General features: G+C 33.3%; 2 protein-coding genes across 3 annotated transcripts; one reads left to right on the forward strand and one right to left on the reverse strand.

Moving 5' to 3' along the window:
- Positions 1-2338: 2338 nt before the first annotated feature.
- On the forward strand, positions 2339-4695 carry LOC143081710 (uncharacterized). The gene has a single exon (XM_076257451.1). The coding sequence runs from the start codon at positions 2342-2344 to the stop codon at positions 3521-3523; it is 1182 nt and encodes a 393-aa protein (XP_076113566.1). The 5' UTR covers positions 2339-2341; the 3' UTR covers positions 3524-4695.
- Positions 4696-11173: 6478 nt separating this feature from the next.
- On the reverse strand, positions 11174-21273 carry LOC143083085 (uncharacterized). 2 transcript variants are annotated; one of them, XM_076259290.1, is made up of 12 exons: positions 21201-21273; positions 20879-20963; positions 19850-20045; positions 17919-18131; positions 17487-17525; positions 17195-17233; positions 16221-16286; positions 15661-15699; positions 14962-15003; positions 13284-13340; positions 12602-12667; positions 11174-12009 (listed from the first exon to the last, which is right to left on the reverse strand). In XM_076259290.1, the coding sequence occupies exons 2-12, from the start codon at positions 20885-20887 to the stop codon at positions 11333-11335; spliced, it is 1443 nt and encodes a 480-aa protein (XP_076115405.1). In that variant the 5' UTR covers positions 20888-20963; positions 21201-21273; the 3' UTR covers positions 11174-11332. The 2 variants fall into 2 exon arrangements, with proteins under 2 accessions (XP_076115405.1, XP_076115404.1); XM_076259289.1 differs by having other exon boundaries at positions 13275-13340.
- Positions 21274-21527: the final 254 nt, after the last annotated feature.

The following is a 21527-nucleotide window of genomic DNA, read 5'->3' on the forward strand; positions in this document are numbered from 1 at the left end:
AATTGTCTATACACATTTGATTTGTTTTCGATTTTTTTCGTGTTTATATTTGGGGTTGGAATGGAGTCGGGGTGGGAGTTGTATTAATGAAACAATATCTCCTTCTGTTCATAATACAGTCTAAAATGAACTGGCGTTGCACAGAAAGCAGCATAAAATGATAAAAGATATAATGTATAGGAAACCGCCTAAATAAATTTGAGCTATATAGCAAACAACCTAAAATGGACCAAGTTCTATAGATTGTAGTATTGACGATTACGAGGAAGTGTACAGCAAACAACTACAAATGAGCTAGAGCTTAGTTATTTAGGAATATTTATCGTTCTACAAAAAAACATACACCGGAGCTGTATAACATGTGACAGTCGAAGATAGAGTTACCGTAAAAAATTGCGAAAACAAAACAACAAAAACCTCATATGGTCAACTTTGATGTATTAGTGCATTTAATAAATTTACGTTTATATTTTTATTTATTATTAGTATTTCAAAGTTTATAACAAAGTTACTGTGCACTTACCATGGTGCATGGTTAATATAACAAAATACGAGTTCGAGATAATCCAAGATAAAGTTTCCAATATTCACGCTAATTGCTATTGTTTATTTTCAGAACTTTCAAACTGTCAAATGGACGAAAACTTTATATTTACCTAACTATGACGTTCGTTTTCAAGTAATAATTTGCACGGTCAATTGTGGTTTCATTCCTAAGGGAATTCTATTAATCTATGATATATAAATATAGTTATGAAATAATGCATGAAGATTTTGCTACTGACTTTATAGGTGATAACCCGAGGGAACTAACATCCTTAAGAAGAGGTATTGATTTACTGGTGCTACTGACAGTATAGGTGATGTCCCGAGGGAACTAACATCCATTAGCAGAGGTATTGATTTACTAGTGCTACTGACCGTATAGGTGATGACCCGAGGGAACTAACATCCATTAGCAGAGGTATTGATTTACAGGTAATAATCAAACTCAGACAAGGTTCATTTCACATTTGTATCTATCAAGAAAACAATCGATCAAATTGTATGTAAAATTAATATACTTCAAAATGGATATACTTTAGGCCTTTGTTTGCAACTGTCCACCGTCAGGAACCTGATGATCAGTGGTTGTTGTTGGTTGATATGGTTCTTAAATGTTACTCGTATCTCGTTTATTATACAGATAATTAGATTGTTGGTTTTTCCGGTTCGAATGGTTTTACACTAGTCATTTTTAGAGGCCTTTTTTTTAGCTTGCTGTTCGGTGTGAGCCAAGGCTCCGTGTTGAAGAACGTACTTTGACCTATAATGGTTTACTTTTATAAGTTGTGACTGGGAGAGTTGTCTCATTTGCACTCATACAACATATTCTAGTTTCTATTCAAAGATTTCTTTTTCTTTGTTTTCGTATGAAAAAAAGTTTAAAAAATTCTACATTTTATAAGTCGGAACAATTGTTACTGAACTTCTAACAAAGATAAATGTAACAGTATTTTCTTTTTGATAACAGATAAATTTATATAAACAATGTTTATAAATGTAGACAGAGATATACATGTACGTTTGTATGGTTATGTCTTATGGCCAATGATTATTGTGTTTTTTAGCAATCCTGTAATTTTGGATTGCAAAACAATAAAATAACTTATTTTATCTATCATACTAACACTAACTAAAGTTTTGTTACAAGTTTGTTTATATGAGTTTATATGACAAAGAAGAAAAAGAAAAAAACTCTTAATTTGGAGCAGGACAGACGGACGAACGAACGAACGAACGGACGGACGCACGGACAAAGGAACGGACGCACAGACCAGAAATCATAATGCCCCTCTACTATCGTTGTGGGGTACTAATATCCTAATAAAATGTCGTGTATGAAAATTGAATGACGGACTGAGTTGAATTTTATTTGGGTTTATTTTTTGACTCCTCCGTACCACAAAAGTACCTTGTAAAAATTAAAATAAAAGTAATGTAAAACTCTGCATTTGTATGCATATTTTCCAATAAGAATTAAGTTAGCAATACACATAGATTTATAATTACGTTTCATGGATGATGGGTTTCTTCCGCAGGTACTTACTAAACAATTGTTTTCAAATTTTTATCATTTACTTTCCATATCCTAGTTTAATATGAACAAAAGAAGGGAGTTATAAAACAAAACTTTTCAATACGAATGTGAACTTCCTACACTCTAAGTATTCAGGAATTCAGCCCTTCTGACCCCATTGTTAATTTAACCGAGGACAATACATATTGATTAATGTTTATTTGAAAGAAAGAAAACACAAAATTGTACATTCAGTGAGCTACTTATATTTAACACAACAGTATGGATGTTAAACCACGACCAAGACCTGTTAATTTCGCAATATATATGAACAATACAGAGAGACATGATGATGATGGAAATATGCCAGATAAAAGTTACCAAAGCCTTGTTAGAATTAAATCACAAAATGCAGACAATACTTATGATGTTCTTCTCCACGAAGAAGCAACTTCAAGAAGTATCGAAAAGAACAAATTGAAGAATGGAAACACTACAACATGGAAAATTTTAGCCTTACTATTTTGCATGAGTACTGTCATTTTAGGTGGTGCGGTAGCATATTTAAGCGCAAAAATACTGTCTGTAAGAAGTGATTTGCGTTTATCTGCTGGTAAAAATCAAACAGGACTCGAACAAGACCTTACATGCAAATGCAACCAAACGTTGATTAATCCGTGCAGACGTTCACCTTGCAAAAACAAAGGGGTTTGTACTGAAAATGGTTATGACTATAAATGCGACTGTCCCAAAGGATTTTCTGCTTCTGACTGTCACGAAACTCCATGCGACAACTTTCCTTGCAAACATCAAGGACGTTGTGAAAACATTGGCAGTGGACGTATTTGTAATTGCAAAGAAGGCTACTCAGGAAAAGATTGTGAGGAAACACCTTGTAGTGGTAGTCCCTGTAAAAATGGAGGATTTTGTTCAAATAGGGGAAGTATCTATCATTGCACATGTCCCCTTGGTACATCTGGAATAAACTGTGACAACATTTCGTGTGGATTTCCGGAGTACAGACGAAATGTTCTGAATCAGAAGACATGCAATATCTCACCGTGCCTAAAGGACTGGATATTTAACATTGCAACATTTTCATGCTATTGGATAGATATCAGAAAAGCAAGATGGAATTCGGCAAATAAAATTTGCCAATCAAAAGGGGCAAGTCTCGCCTTCATTCAAAGTCTGGAAGAGATAAAATGGCTGGAACAATTTATCAATGAAAACGTATGGGTAGGTGGACGTTCGGCTAACAAGCAGTATCGATGGCAAAGTTCAGAGTATAATTACGCTATCCACAATCAGTCTAATTTATGGACTCAGAATGAACCCGGATCATTCAATAGACACTACTGCGTACAACTTGGGAAAAGAACCGAAAGTTTTCTCCTGGATGATACAGCATGTTATTACGAGAAGAGATTTATTTGCAAAACTACAAATCTTCCAGGAATCTAAAACTAACGTCCTAAACTACTTTTTTTAAATTGACAATAAAGGGCAATAACTTCTTAAGGGGTCAACTGACCATTGTGGTCATGTTGACTTATTATAAGATTTTACTTTGCTGAACATTTTTGTTGTTGACAGTTTATCTCTATCTATAATAGTATTCACGATAATAACCAAAAACTGCAAAATTGTTTTAAAAATTACCAATTCAGGGGCAGCAACCCAACAACCGGTTGTCCGATTGATCTGAAAATTTCAGGGCAAATAGATATTAACTTGATAAACAATTTAACCCTGTTTAGATTTGCTCTAAATGCTTGGTTTCAGAGTTGTAAGCCGAAATCTACATTTTACCCCTATGCTGTAGCCCTGGTGGCCATCTTGATTGGTTGGCTGGGTCACCGCACACACTTTTTAAACTAAATAACCTAATAATGATTGTGGCCAAGTTTGGTTAAATTTGACCCAGTAGTTTCAGAGGAAAAGATTTTTGTGAAAAAATTACAAAAATTTACGAAAAATTGGTAAAAATTACTATAAAGGGCAATAACTCCTTAAGGGGTCAACTGATCATGTAGATCTTACTTTACTGAACATTATTGTTGTTTACAGTTTATCTCTATCTATAATAATATTCAATATGAAAACCAAAAACGTCAAAATTTCCTTAAAATTACTAATTCAGGGGCAACAACCTAACAACCAATTGTCTGATTCTTCTGAAAATTTCAGGGCAGATAGATCTTGACCTGATAAACAATTTTACCCATGTCAGATTTGCTCTAAATGCTTTGGTTTCAGAGTTTTAAGCCAAAATCTACATTTTACCCCTATGTTCTTTTTTAGCCATGACGGCCATCTTGGTTGGTTGGCCAGGTCACCGGAAACATTTTATAAACTAGATACCCCAATAATGATTGTTTAGAGGGCTTTTTTAACAAACAATTATCATTCCTATGGGAACCAACTGTGCTCTTCTTCTTAATTATTTGTTCATTATTCAAATGAGGCTGAGTGCAAATAGCAATTCCTGAGGAAAAGAGAAAAGAAATCATCAGTTACCTTTAATTTAATTTTATTTTATTTTACAAGTATTTAGATGATTGATTGATTGATTTTTGCTTTACGCCGCATGAGTATACATGTATATATGATGTTCTCTCACTAAATAAATTTAAATTTGGTGACTGTATACTACATCAATCCCATCGATATATAGGATACAACAGATGAGCGTGCCTCACATCTTGACTTGTATCTAGAAATTGACAATAAGGGTCGGTTGAAAACAAAACTTTTCGACAAATGAGACGATTTCGGCTTCCCGACTGTGAACTTCAAATCTTTATGAAGCAACATTCCAGTGGAACCTACAAACGAAGTATAAATCTCCCAGTCAATACGATATTCCAGGGCTTGTATTTCAAATAACGATTCCTTTGATAGATATTTGCTGTTTAAAAAGAAGCTTATAAACCAAGAGTTCCAAGTTGTGAAGTAGAAATAATTCCTTCGTTAATTTTATGGATACCATCTCGAATTGGTTGACCGTTATGGAATATCAGTTTCACAGATGATACGGATATGTTCTGCAATCGTAACTACAGTTCACCTTTTTTTGGCCGAATATTACCTACCGAATCAAAATTATTACTGGGTTTTTACTAACATGAACAATATGTTGGGTGCCTCATGTGGAACAGGATCTACTTACTTTTCCGGAGCATCTGATATCACCCTGAGTTTTTGGTTGGGTTCATGTTTCTCAATTTTTAGTTTTATATACGCTGTGTTTTGTGAACTATTGATTTTCTGTTGGACATTTTATTTTTAAGCCATGGCGTTGCCAATAGATATATATGAAGATGTGCCATGAGTGCCAATAAGACAATTCTCCATCCAAGTCACAATTTGTAAAAGTAAACCATTATAGGTCAAAGTACGGTCTCCAACATGGAGCCGTCATGTTGGCTCACACCGAACAGCAAACAATAAAGGGCCTTAATAATGACTAGTATAAAACCATTCAAACGGGAAAACAAACAGTCTAATCTTTATAAAAACGAAGAACAAGAAACACTAATAAAAATTAATGAGTTTGAATGTCCCTTTTGTATCTTTCGCCTCTTTTTTTATGAAATGACAATAAACATTGAGTAAATAAAAAACACGACATTTACTGGAGGATTTCAGGTGCACTGCACGGAAGGGTGGTAACCAGTTCCTGATCTATTATCTATCATGCTCCTCGTAGTAATGAGTCATTTATATCTTGAAACATTGCAATTACATTTACTTTCCGTCCACATATAAACATTTTATGTTGAAACTGAAAATTGGTCATCGTGATTCTAAGCCATAATTGAACCTTTCGGTATAATGGTAAGGATTATCGGTTTTTTCCCGAAATTTTGATAATCTATAGTAAGTAAAATTGTCTTTTGAATTGTTTCTGTTTAGTCTATGCATGCACTGACGTGGTTAAATATTTGTTTTGGTAGAAAATATTTCAGAAATACATTAATTTGAAATTTATAATAAAATATCTAGATAATGTTGAAAAATATTTGACTCTTGACAATAAACTAACAATGGTGGAGTTAAGGTTTCATTGGATATGGATTTTTTTCCGAATGTCCTAAACTTGTGGTTTGCATCAACTCTTTATCTCTCTATTTAATTTGTCACCGGATGGAAAACTAAAGAACAACAGGCCGTTTGCCCTTATTGTATATTGCACTTGAGATATTGTCATTCCATCTAACAGATTGGAAACTTAAATTGATTATTCAGCAAGATTAGTCGTTCGTGAATATCTTTAAATAATATCTTATCAAAAGTGCCTTCAAAATCAACCTAACAATCTTCAAATATATCTGATTCCCGACCGGGACTGGTTCACACTGTATTTTTTCACTTCGTTCTTTCTACATATCTTTTGTTTTCCATAATAATGATTTGTGAAACATCGAGGTTTATATAAAATAAAGTTCACGAAGTTTATGACTCAGGTTTTATTATTAGTTCTCATAAAAAAGTGAAGACGACAAAAAAAAAACCAACCATAACAGTTAAATCAAATGTATTCAATAATGTTCGCAATACTAAATGAGAGCGAACTTCCTTGTGACCCTAAGTAGGCAAGATTTCTCCCCTTCTTACCCAATTGTTTGTTAAGTGGAGAACAATACGCCTTGTTTTAATTTTATAAGAAGAAAGAAAGAAATTATACACACATTCAGCGAGATATTTATGGTTACAACAACAGTATGAATTTTCAAAACCGATCAAGACATGCTAATCTTACAATATGCGATAACAACACAGAAAGACATGGAGATTAAAACAAGCCTGATAATAGTTACCAAAACTTGTTAGAATTTAATCACGAAATGAAGACAATACATATGAGGTTATTCAAGAAGCAACTGCCAGCAGTACCGAAAAGAACAAATTAAAGAATGAAAACATCACTACATGGAAAATTTTAGCCTTACTTTTTTGTATGAGTACCGTCATCTAAGGTGGTGCAGTAGCATACCTCTGTGCAAAAATACTTTCTCGTGACTCGTGTTTATCTTCTGGGAAAAATCAAATAGGACTCGATCAATACTTTGCAAGCAAATGCAAAAACGGCTTTTCCGGACGATGTTGTGAAATTACGCCATGTGACAATATTATTTGCGAGAATAGAAAATCTTGCCTTTCTGACGGATATATGAAATTATGTGTTAACAATTTAAAACAGGATCAAAGGCCTGTGTGTGCTTCGTTTCCCTGTAGAAATAACGGACAGTGTGTAGAAGTGGTTGGAGTCTACCAGTGTATTTGTTCCTCTGAATACATCGGTCTCACTTGTAAAACTTTGATTAATCCGTGAAGACGTTCACCTTGCAAAAATAACGGGGTTTGCACTGAAAATGGTTATGACTATAAATGCGTCTGTCCAAAAGGATTTTCTGCCACTGACTGTCACCTAACGCCATGCGATAACTTCCCTTGCAAAAATCAAGAACGTTGTGAGAACATTGGCAGTGGACGTAATTGTAATTGCAAAGAAGGCTACACAGGAAAAGATTGTGAGAAAACACCATGTAGTGGTAGCCCTTGTAATAATGGAGGATTTTGTTCAATGTGAGGAAGCATCTATCATTGTACATGTCCCCTTGGTACATCTGGAAATAACTGTGAAAATATTTAGTGTGGATTTCAAGAATATAGACAAAACCTTCTAAAACAAAAGACATGCAATATCACACCCTGCCTAAATGACTGGATATTTTACATTGCGTCATTTTCATGGTATTGGATAGACATCAGAAAAGCAAGATGGAGTTCGGCAAATAAAATATGCCAATCAAAAGGGGCAACCAAAAGTTTTCTCTTGGACGATACAGCATGCTTTGAAGAGAAGCGATTTATTTGCAAAACCATTAATCTTCCAGGAATATAAAACTAACGCCCTAAACTACTTATTTAGAAAACTAGTGGATACAGATAATAAGTTTACATATATTATGTTTGGTTCATTTTATGAAAGGTTAGATTAAAGGCAAAACAATATAAATATATTTTGTTATGTTTTCATGGTTTTGATATTATTGAAAGTGAGAAGCATGCAAACATTAAGTTATTTAGATTTACATCTAACCCTTCCGGAGCACCTCAGATCACCCCTTTGACTTGGTGAGGTTCGAATTGCCCAGTATTTAATTGCCTTGTTGTGTTTCATGTACTATTTGTCATTTCGTCAGATTCTTTTCTTTTTTTTGCCCTGACATTGTTAGAGTTACGTTATGACTTTGAACATCCCTTTGGTATCTTCTGCCTCTCTTTTATACACTCTTCAAAATGGAATACGGGAAACACATTCAGTCCCGTTTGTATGGCGTGTTTTTAACAAATAATTGAAATTCAAATGAGAACCAACTGTGTCCCACTTCGTGCAGTTTCCTACACCAATTTCTTAAGAAGAAAGAAATGAAGTATCCTTAAACTTAATTTTCCGCTATAAAACTATTGCTGATGTTCTCTCACTAAATAGTTCAAAGCTTGGTGACTTTGATGAACGCATCTATCCTATCGAACCCACGATGAAAGATACAACAGATACAGTTGAGTTTGCCTCATATCTTGACTTACATTTAAAAATTAACAATAATAGTTGGTTGAAAACAAAACGTTGCAACAAAAGGGATGATTTCACCTTCCAGATTGTGAAATTTCCATTGCTATGAAGCAAAATTCCAGCAGCGCCTGTATACGGAGAATATTACTCCTTGTTGATACGATATCCAAGGGGTTGTTTACCTATCATGATTCCCTTGATAGAGGGTTGCTGGTCAACAGGAAGTTATTCAACCAAGAGTTCCAAGTCGTGTTGTTGAAATCATCCTTTCGTAAATTTTACGGACACAATCACGAGTTGGTTGACCATAATGAAATATCCTTTTCACTGATGATGGCGGATATGTTCTGTTTATCGTAACTATAACCCCCACTTTTTTTTTCATCGAATGTGGACGACCTAGTTAAACTTATCACCGGGTTTGTACTAACATGAACAATACAACGGGTGCCAAATACGGGGCAGATTCTGCTAATCCTTTCAGAGTACATAAGAACACCCTGAGATGTTGGTGGGGTTCGTGTTGCTTATTCTTTAGATTGGTATATTGTGTCTTGTGTACTAGCGATTGGTTTTCTGTTTGTCATTTTCTTTTTAATCCATGGTGCTGTTAGTTTATTTACAACTTATGAGTTACTAGAAGAATGTTTCTTCGGTATCTTTCGCCTCATTCCAATTATATTTACTTATCGTCCACATGTTATTATTTTATGTTAAAACTGCCAATTGTTCATCATTATTCTAAGCTATAATTGAACTATTTGTAATGGTAAGGATTGTCGGTTATTTCCTTTTTCAGAAATTTTAACAGTCCATAAATAAAATTGTCCTTTGAATTGTGTCTGATTATAATGATGCATTCACTGACGTGGCTAAATATTTGTTTTGATCTATTTTTGGTAGAAAATATTTCAGAAATGCATGAATTTGAAATTGAAAATTAAAACAACCTGGCTAATGTTGAAATATTAAGGCTAAATATGTATACGACTCTTGACAATAAGTTAACAATGGTTTGAAAATCAGAGTTAAGATCAATAGATATTAATTTTTTCCGCATGTACTAACCCAGTGTTTTGTATTGTTTATCATCAACTCTTTATCTCTGTATTTATTGTGTCACCGGATGGAGAACTTTAGAACAACAGGCCGTTTTCCCTTATTGTAAATTGTACTTGAGATATTGTCATTCAATCAAACAGATTTGAAAAACTTACACTGATCTTTCAGCAAGATTAGTCGTTCGTGAATATCTTCAAATTGTATCTATCAAAAGTGCCAACAAAATAACTTAACAATCTTAAGAACAGATTTGATTCTTTACTTCATCTTCGACCGGGACTGGAACGCTCCATACTTTACATAGTTAACTCTTATGTTTTCACTGTATTTCTGTCTATTAAATTCAAAATTGTAAAAATTTGTTTAAATATTTATCAAAGGTACCAGGCTTACAATTCGATACGCAAGTCGCGTGTTATCTACATAAGTTATTACTGACGCTCAGATCAAAATTGTTGCAAAGTTGAAGAGCATGAAGTGTTTGCGAATTATTACTACATGTATATAAATATAAGAACGTCAGTTTATTTTCGACTTATGAGTTTGAATGTCCCTTTTGCATCTTTCGCCTCTTTTTTATTGATTTGTGACATAGAAATAAAATATTGAGTAAAATAAATAACACGGCATTAATTACAGAATTGCAGGTGGACTGCATGAAAGAGAAGGTAAGCAGTTCCTGTTCTATTATATATCATGCTCCTCATAGTAATGGATCATTTATATCTTGAAACATTGCAATTACATTTACTCTCAGTCCACATAAAAACATTTTATGTTGAAACTGAAAATTGGTCAGGCTTCTAAGCCATAATTAAATCTTTTGTAAAGGTAAGGATTACCGGTTATTTCACTTTTCAGACATTTAAGTCCATAATAAAAATTGTATCTTGCTTGATTGTGTGATTATAATGATGCATGCACCGACATAGTTAACTATTTGCTTTGGTCTATTTTGGAGGAAAACAAACAGAAATACATGAATATGAAATTTAAAATTAAAACAACCTTGCTAATGTTGAAGTATTAAGGCTAAAAATGTATACGACTCTTGACAATAAGTTAACAATGGTTTGAAAATCAGAGTTAAGATCAATAGATATTGATTTTTTCCCGCATGTACTAACCTAGTGTTTTGTACTGTTTATCATCAACTCTGTCTGTTTGTACGTTTTATATTAGTTTCATATTTTTCTCTTTCTACTGAACTAAATGACAATACTTTTTGAAAATGATAGTCAAAAACTAAATCCAAAAAACAAATTTCAGTAGTGAATGACATGCCTACTTTCATTTGTAGAAGAACTGGGAGGTCTGTGGATTAAATGAAACGCTATATTACGTTAATATAATGCTGAAATCTACAATGTTGACAAAAGATTTTTATTGGATTGTCAACAATTATTACCTGATAAATATCTAGACACGTTTATTGACTCACAACATTAGTAACTAAATCGGTGTTTTCTTTCAAAATATTATTTGAACAAAAATTTGTTTCTTCCTGTTAGATATTTTAAAGAATCGAGTTGCAAACCTGGAAACGACATCATGTCATATTTCAAAAGTTTCGAGCCATCATATCTATAAATGAAAGGACTCATTTGTTGATAGATGCGACACAGCTAAATAGAAAGAGCATCTAAAGCTTCCTCTGGTATCCGACTGACATCAGACCCATAGAATATTTCCATGGTAATATGTGTCTGTTCTGGGTTGTATATACCAAAAACTGGCCACAATGGGGGCTCTGTCGGTGAAACTACTAAGTTTTTGAAGTGAGCCACTACCTTTCTACCTTTTAAATCAACAACTATCCAGTGTCTTTTAGACGTATCCAGCAAAAATCCGTAATGTAATTTAGAATATGATCTGATGGCTAAGGGAATTCGATCACTGAATGGATAATGACTTAACATTTGTCCATTATGCCATCCATGAAGACACACTTTCCCACATAAGTGACAACCACTTCCACTGATTACCCAGGCGAACGGACTACGGTCGTTTCTAAAACTTTTATCGATTACGTCATTCCTTGCTAGACCAATCTCAAATAAAATTGTCCGTCGAATTACTCGCAAGATTTTGAATTTAACGGAAATTTCCCAATAAAACAGCCCCGGTTTATTGAAGGATCGTGTTCCTATAGTTCCTGGAAATAAACGAAGTCTGCGAGTTCCGGTTTTCCCTGGAGTAGATCCATATATTTGCTTTGTCGATTTTAAAGCCAACGTAAGACTGTCACGTGACACTTCTACTGAGGGATGAGAAACAGCTGCATCAAATGCTATACTTATGCCTGAAAATGTATAAATATAGACTTGAATAGTGAAAATAATACACACACTGTTTTAGTTAATTTACCTTTTTATAGGAGACAAACTGGAAAAATATTGTTCAATAAATATAAAGAAATTTAAAGAAAACAATACAAAATCAAACGCCAAATCGGAACAGAAAACACCTTGAAAAAGTTAAAAACCGAAAATTGAAAAGTTTACAGAGTACTGCAAGATAGTATAAAGGTTTCCCATCGCAATCACGTGCTCTTAACATAATTCCAGTGAGGGTTAAATTTCTTTCTTTTTTAATTTTTACTGAGGACAGAACTTTCTAAATTCAAAGATCAGTCATATGTATTGAAAAATGCAACCGTTCGTTTGGCCGAGAGAAAAAAAAACATCGACGATTCTATTTCAAACTTGAAGTTAAATAATGTTTTAAATCCTCTAAAATGGATGGACGAATAATGGACAAGTATACATAACAATCAAAACACCACTTCAATTTTTTTTCCAAAACAAGTCCTGCTAAAGGAATATGAGTACAATTATTTGACTCAATATATGTCTTGAGACTGCCCCCCCCCCCCCCCATTTTTTGAAACTTACAGTTTACGTCATTGTACAACAAATTCCGCTCCGTTATGGTCTCAGAATATATTCGTGTAGAGAAATCTGCAATTAAATAAGATTAATTTGTAATAATGATAACATTTTATGAATGTATTTCTGCAAACATGAATAATTTTGATTATTTCTTTTGTACAGAATTTCCGAATTTCATTTTTTTTTAATAATTCAGAAAATGACTAAGTACATTTAAAAAAAAATAAAGTTCTTTGAGAGTCCCTTATAGAAACATTAACATTAATTATAGTAACCCTTAAAATTGATATATTAAAATTTAATCCAAACGGTCTCGTCGCTTACAACGATTAGAATATTTATGAATAATTTATTTGGCATTCTCAGTGTTGTGGATTTTTTTTTTTAGTTGGACGTGTTTCTACGAACAAAGCGAGTTGAAAAGATGTCCAACCTATAACGTAAACTTCTTTCTTTCATGAATCCTGATTTTCTAATTATGTCGAAAATTAAGTTATTCTTATTCTAATCATAGGAAGTCTTATGCCTGCATTGGCACTAAGATTGGACGGAAAGTCCATTATCACTGACAAAGACCAAATATAGAAGTTTATGATTGAGCATTTATTATTTGTTTCCAATTAATTTCTGTCACATTGATACCAGGGTTAAATAACATTACTATTAATAGATATACTTTTCTTACTATCCGTGTCAACTTGATCTCTGGCAGAGTATATGGGTGCATCTTGTAAAGACTCATCTGCAAGTGATATAAAGCCTAGACTGGTAGAGTTTTATCTAAGTACGTTACATATAATCCGGTAAACACTTTATGTTAAAGGAACAGTTGTTCTAAGTAATGCATTACAGGGACGGACATAGATTTTTGTTGTAATTTATAAAGTGTATTGTGTTTGTTTTTTTGGTTTTTTTTATATGATTTGTCAGTGCATTTGATCATTGGTTTTTTTCATCCTGTTGGATTTTTTTACAAGACGTCATAGATCACACATTTTTGCTATTGCTACTTTCACTATGACAACTTTATCAAAGACATGATATATAACTATGGAATCACGTGATTGATGTACAGTGTCCATGGAATTCTTTGTTTATCCTAGGATGCTTTATGTTTACCCTGTTCCAAGTTTACATAGTTTACATTTTTCCAATAGTTTCATTGGTATCATCTTCACTAGCCAATGGTTACAATCCGATTTCCTCTCCCTCCTAGCGAAGATGCATCGGTGTGTTTATTGATGAAATTGATGTCCGGTTTATGTTAATTAGACAGGTATGTGGCACTCACTTTACAAGAGGCATTGGGGTTAACCTTCTGTTCTAATCCGACGTGACTGAATATTTATGCATCCCATGCAATGAAACAGACGCCCTACTTATGACAGATTAGTCGACTATACCTATGGACTATCATTATTTTCAAAACAACATTATTTTACATCTCTACCTTTGTGACGTATACATTCTGACGTCAAACACGCGATTGTACGTTATAGTCAATGTTTCTACCATTCGGTCCCAGTACTTACTATCTTTCAATCGTTTATGGATGAATTTAACATACATAAAACAAAATTAAAAAAATAAGAAATAATGAATGAGGTTGTTTAATTTAATATATGTCTTTTTGTGCTTCTTTGTTAAACATTTATTTGTTTTATCATTGTGATTAAGATACATATGGTACTTTTACATTATGTCCTAAATGTTTATGATATTCTCGTATTCATGTCTTTCATTATTGTGCTATTGTAAAACTTGTTTGTTGCTTGTCTTTCATTTTTGCTATGTGCTTTGTCTATGCCTTTTTGTGTTTCTTTGTTACATATATTACGTGGCTCTGTACTTGTACATCCCTTCATTGTGTTATTGTATTATGGTAAATTTGTGTATTCTTGTCTGTAATTTTGGCTGATGTACTTGGTCTATTGTGTGATTCTTTGTTACATATTTGTTTGTTTTTTAGTAGTTCGGATTGCAACACATTGTTGACTGCTGTCTTTTTGTTTTACATTTTTACCTATTATGTCTATTTGTTTTGATCACGCATCGTTGTCTCTAGAATGGAATTGTATGGGACTGTCATACAAGTGAGAGGTTTAGCTAGCTATAAAACCAGGTTCAATCTATCATGTTCTACATTAGAAAATGTCTGTACCAAGTCAGGAATATATCAGTTGTTCTCCTTTCGTTTGATGTGTTTGAGCCTTTGATTCTGCAATTTGATTTGGGATTTTCCATTTTGAGTTTTCTTCGGAGTTCAGTATTTGTGTGATTTTACTTCTTTTCAAAAATGTATATACCCTATCCTTCTAATGTACTGAAAGTAAATGCAATTGTTACTGGATTTTCAAACTTACCTAAAACAGTCAGACGTGAAGGTGGTTTTGTCGCTACTACACCTGTAAATTAAACGATGTGTTCTTAGAGCAATTCAAATGATTATTTCTTGTTTCAATTAATTGACTCTTAATGTCATTTATAAAAAACGAGATTTCAACCTTTCAGCATTGAGGACCAAAATTCCTAAAAGTTTTGCCAAATCCAGCTAAGGTAATCTATGCCTGAGGTAGAAAAGCCTTAGTATTTCAAAAATTCAAAATTTTGTAAACAGTCAATTTATAAATATAACTATATCAATGATAATTCATGTCAGCACAAAAAGTGCTGACTACTGGGCTGGTGATACCCTTGGGGAAATAAATCTCCACCAGCAGTGGCATCAACCCAGTGGTTGTAAATAAACTCATCATAGATATCAGGACTAAATTTTGTATATACGCTAGACGCGCGTTTTTTCTACAAAAGACTCATCAGTGGCGGTCGAATCCAAAAAAGTTAAAAAGGTTAAATAAAGTAAGAAGTTGAAGAGCATTGAGGACCAAAATTCCTAAAAATTTTGCCAAATCCAACTAAACTCTCTTATTGTACACTTTCATATAAAAAGGTTTTTGTACAGGGAAATTACACACTTCCATATAAAAAGGGTTTTTGTACAGGGAAATTACAATACATATATTTATTGGGTGACTCCTCATTCTCAGTTGTTACAAAGGTACCTTTAAAAGTTCTTGGTGTCCCACGATACAAAATATCATCTGAAAGTAAAACAGGAATATAATTTCACATACTAAGCTAAATAAAAAATATACACAAAAAAGATTAAAACATTCTTTGAAAATGATTGTGGTTTATTAATTGCATAAGGACTGGTCGCAGTGTTTGCAACGTCAAGAACGTTGTTATTATGTTGTTACATTACAATGGTATTCAAAATATTCTTTGCATAAACATTTGAATTTACAAAAATTCATGTTGTTTCATTAGGCCACTTGACTTGGTAGGTTCTAAGCATAAGTGAATGTTCTTTCTATTTAAACATTTTGAACATCGTTATTAACTAGCGAGAAGGGAAAATGTGCTGTCAGCCATAAGCATATCATTCATATAGTATATCAATCTTGACAAATTCCATTTCAATTCGATGGGGTTTTCATTTTAGGATTAATATCCCCTATGAAATATGTATTGTCGTATTAAAATAAATATATCCTACAAAAATATAATGATATGAGAAGGATATTGTGACAAATAGCAGCTACCTTAGTTAAAGGTTTACCTGATTTTGCTGAACGTGATGACATCAAAGCAGAAATTCTAGGTGATGACATTGACGACAACATCCCTGACAAAAAAGTAGAAAATGTTACTTACTGATGTACGTGCGCGGTTTTCGGGACCACAAGAATATAATATTAAAAACAAGAATGTGTCCTCAGTACACGAATGCCCCACTCGCACTATCATTTTCTATGTTCAGTGGACCGTGAAATTGGGGTAAAATCTCTAATTTGGCATTAAAATTAGAAAGATCATATCATAGGGAACATGTGTACCAAGTTTGAAGTCGATTGGACTTCAACTTCATCAAAAACTACCTCGACCAAAAACTTTAACCTGAAGCGGGACAGACGGACGAACGGACGAACGGACGAACGGACGGACGAACGGACGCACAGACCAGAAAACATAATGCCCCTCTACTATCGTAGGTGGGGCATAAAAATGGTAAAAGATAAAATAAACGTCAATCCAGAGTATATTTTGAAGATAAACAACGCCAATTAACAAGGAGAAACAAAAAAATCATCTACTGTAACAGGTAACAAAATGATATAGTGGCCATACAAAATGATGATGATGAATGGCTATTTGACATCAGAAGCAAATATCAGTTTTCTAGTGTTTGGTTTGATCCGTCTTGAGATCACACCCACGGTCTCCTCAGTCGACGAGAGTAGACAACAACGACACCACCGATGCGCTTGTTCAACCCATAAGTGTCACACATCAAGATAAGTGAACATTAACTCTCTCCTTGTGTGTTCACTGTATTTGTTAATGTTCAAGCATAGTTCAAGCACTTGTTGTTACAGTTTTTTTTTTGTATGTATACATAGTTGCTGTCAGTTTAAAAAATAAATATACATCGATTCCAGATTTAAGAAAATTACTTTAAATTTACGTCTATATAATTATATCTGAAGATACATTTTTTATCTTTTGTCATCGCAACTTTAAATAGTAAATTACCTGTAGTCATTCTTGAAATACTTCTGGAAGGCATGTCTCCTAGTTGAAAGAAAATAAACTGTGTGTGTGTGCATTAGTATCTTCATTTGCAGAAGAAATAAACCCAATCAGCTCAAATAACATGATCATTATTGGTTTTAATAAAGTTTAATCTAAATTTATTTTCAAACAAATCGATTAAATTCACACATTCATCTTAAATTGTTGACTAGTGATTTCTTGAAGTTTTATCTTTGATTCTTTCAAATACTTCTAATGTTAAAATGCTACTTATTTAACAATACTAAGTTACCTGTATATAGCCTTGGAGAACTCCTAAAAGAATGTTTTCCTGCAAATAGAATTGTTCAAAATAAGTGCAATAACCATTCTATGATATATACGTTCAACCAAATATTTCCGCAAAATTAAATTCATCATACTTCGTTCAATTCCTGCAGCTCAGATGTCTCTAATAAGGACGAAATGTTACTTTCTGTTACGTTGTTTTTCTTTCGTTTGCTTCTTTTACCAAAAATTCAAGTGTATAAGAAGGTACAGAATGCAATACCGATCAAGATGGAATATTTCTTACTCAGTGCGAATGCTCTATTTTTTTTATGCAAATGCAAATATAAAAAAAAGATGACCAGTAAACAAATAGAAAAAAATTACATCCTTTTTCGACAAAGAAAGCTACTGGAAAGGATTTATATATTAGTATTTCGTTTATATGTCAACTAACTTTTGTTGTAAGAATATTGTCCTAAAGCACTGAATTTGTAACCTGCTGTATTTATACATTTCCCGTTTACTAGCACATGCGCAGTATATTTCCCTGGTTTTGGAGCAATGAAGTATACTTTGTACGTTCCATCTTTGTCAGTATAATCTTCTGCGTGAGGGCGTAGTATATCATTGTCTGGATCTAATATCTCTATACTTATGTCTGCTGTCGCTATAAATAGAAAAAGATCTTACTTGCTCATGTTGCTGTTGAACTGTTATATTAAGTCCTGTTTACTCGAGTATATAGTTTTAAGGACGACTCTCCGTATAAATTGTAGAATGATGCCTTTCAAATTACTTTATGAAATATCTATTTATACAAAAGAAGGGCTACAGGTTGGATAACAAAGACAACATTTTCTAGAAATACTAGAGGAAACCTTATTGTTGATATCATCTTGACAATGGCTGAAACCTCATCCTGTTTGTCTATTTGCACTGTATTCAAGTCCTGATGTCTCTATGTCTGTATGTATTTTTGTCCCAATGTCTGTATGCATGTCTGAATGTGTATGTGTCTGTCTGTCTATAAGTTCATGTGTAACAACACAGGTGGAGTTATATCGTTTCACATTATAATAAATAGACATTTTTATCATTAACTTCTTTCAGTCTTCAGTGAAACCTTTTTTCAAAAAATATCATGTATTTAAATTTCCGTTTCGGTATCTTCATCCTTATGCATTCTTCTTTCTGGATCAAAAGCAATCATTCAGAAACTAAGGTTTCAAGGAAATATTTACTTTTAAAAAGGACTTTAGCTATTCTTTCAAGCCTCGGTCACACCTTAACGGATAGCTCGAACGGATGCCTAAAGGATAACTTTTTTTTCAATCCGTTCATGTCCGTTATACGTTCGTTCTTATCCGTTAGACGTCCGTCCATATCCGTTGCATGTCCGTTTAGCGTACGTTTTATCCGTCGACGTCCAGTGGAAAATTTTGAGCATGTTCAAAACTTTGAACGGACGTCCAACGGATGAACTGTCCGTTGAACGTCCGGTAGGCGTCCGTTTTGTACGGTACTCGTCCGTTTCGTTTCCGTTTGTATCCGTTACGTGTCCGTTATACATCCGTTAGAGGTCTGGCAGATAAATTCACCAATGTACTTCTAGCGGACGTGTAACGGATAAAACGGATGTTGAACAAATGTGAAACGGACTTCTACCGGACGAAAAACGGATAAAACGGATGATGAACGGATCTGAAACGTATAAAAGCCAATTGAAAATTTCGTATCAGAAATGCCAATTATTGGTATGTCAGGTTTCTTAAGGTTCACGAATTCTTATTATTCATAATCGATCTTTGAGTAAAGGCACGTCTTCACAATCAAGCAGCTCTTATTCAGGCCAGACACTGCCCTTTGGCGGCATTTTGAAGAAGAAACCAAAACCAGTAATACAGAATCATTTTGAATATTGATGCGATTTACATGTATTATTATTGTCGCCTTTAATTTTTCCGTATAGCTTGTTCATCCGTTTTATCCGGTATACGCTTCCGTTATGTGTCCGTTTTATGCGGTACTCGTCCGTTGAATGTACGTTCGACATCCGTTCAGTCCGTTTCTCGTACGTTGCATATCCGGTGTGTGTCCGTTATGCATTCGTTACGCGTCCGTTTTATTTAGTCAGTACACCAACATACTCCCTACGGATAACAATTTTGTCAACGGACAACTTTTATTTTCATCCGTTAGGCGTCCGTTAGTGCTATCCGGTAAGGTGTTACCGAGGCTTCAGGGTTCCTTTTGTTCATATAGCTCTTTACGTTTTTTATGTATAAGTATATCTGCGAGCGTTCTAGATGAAGACGCAAGAACATTATAAAGTGTTTTTAATTTTCAAAAACAAGGCATTTTGAGAACGTTGTTAATGAGTCTTACCATCATATATTGGGATGAGTTCATCGTTATAAAGTCTTATTGTGAGGACAATCTTTTCTTCATCTACTGCAGCATCACTTGGCACGACAACTGTGTTTGGAATACATATGGCTATTGATGTCGGTTTCTTAAACAAGTCTTTTGATCGTCTAGTATCCATCTTTGTTGTTGAGGATTGAAGCTTGTTTTTGTATTCCTAAATGTTTTAATATAAACTATATCATATTATATATTTTGTTGGATGTATATTCAATCAGGAAAAGTTCTCTTCAGCAAAGTTATTCATTGCCTCTTTTTTATTATTATTATGGGTACATGTATATGCATTTCAATAATTGTGTAAACCAAAGTTTTCATTCATTATCATTCATTAATATGACATTTTTTTCAAAGACTATGTCAACTTAAAAAATATGCATATCGTTTTGCATTACTTTCTTCAGTTTTTCGTGAAGCTTTTTGCTGTTGGTTTACTATAAAGAAACAAAAACAATAGCCCTGCATCATTTAACTTACATTTTATTTTAAGTTTTAGGTTACAATACACCATTAGATTTTATGGGCGCAGCCATTTTATGAGCATAACATGGTATTCAGAATTAAGAGTATGACTAATCCTGATTGGTCGATATGTGCGCCCGTTGTTTTTTATTATTAGAGACTTCGTGCACTCTGCTTTATACAAAAGGCAAAATAAAAATTATTCCGTAAAGGCACTGAGATGACTTTTTAACGCTAGGACAAGACACGTATTTTTAAGGGCAAAATTGATAGGCATGGGAGATAAGTACAAAATAAGCTAATAAAAGCAACGCGAACCTATATTTTTGGGACCAAAAAATACTGTCCTAATAACTTTTCTTTGATTCTAGCAAGGTTTCGTTAAAAAAATCAACTTTCTAAAGTCTGTATCTCGAAAAAGGCTACCATTGTCGCCTATGGGGAAATTAATTGTTTATTTAAATCTTTACTCCTGTTTACCTGTGGATGTAATTAGTTTAGATAAATAATCAAATTTAACGAACTTACCCTGTACATATAAAAAGCGTCGTGAAATGCATGTGTCAGCTATAATGAAGAAGTCGATGGGCTATATATTGTTTCAGAGAATGGTCTGCAAAAAAAATAAACCATGATACATTGCTGACATATTTTGAATGTTTATTTTTTTTCAGAAACTCAAAGTATATTAAAAAAATTTCAAAATAAAAGAATATCATAATTATATTCATTTTAATCAAAATTGTCATGAACTTTTAATTTTGTCAAACCAATTTATCACCAAAAACAGTTAAAAATCAGTAATGAAATAAAAAGGTTTAAAAACACATAGACTATAAATTAAACATACCACGATAAGAATTTGAAGGGATTTCTTCTGATTGAAATTCTGATTCTCCTTTTTTTAATGTTTCACTCTTGACTTTTAAAAAACAATGGATATTGAAATCAATACACAAAAAACTTTATAAGGTATTATTTAAAATCAAGATAGTCAACAAAGTTCCCAAATACCTTCACTTTTTGTTGTTCTTGAGGCATGAAATTATAGTTTGTGATTCCTTTCAGCGTAACAATAACCTTAATAGCAACGTGAAATTGATACATGGAAATCGAACTCGAAAAGTAAAACAACAAATTTTTGGCCGAGAATCTAGATCGTCATTTATAAGTACAG

This window comes from Mytilus galloprovincialis, chromosome 7 (genome assembly GCF_965363235.1).
Source record: "Mytilus galloprovincialis chromosome 7, xbMytGall1.hap1.1, whole genome shotgun sequence".
Lineage (NCBI taxonomy): Eukaryota > Metazoa > Mollusca > Bivalvia > Mytilida > Mytilidae > Mytilus > Mytilus galloprovincialis.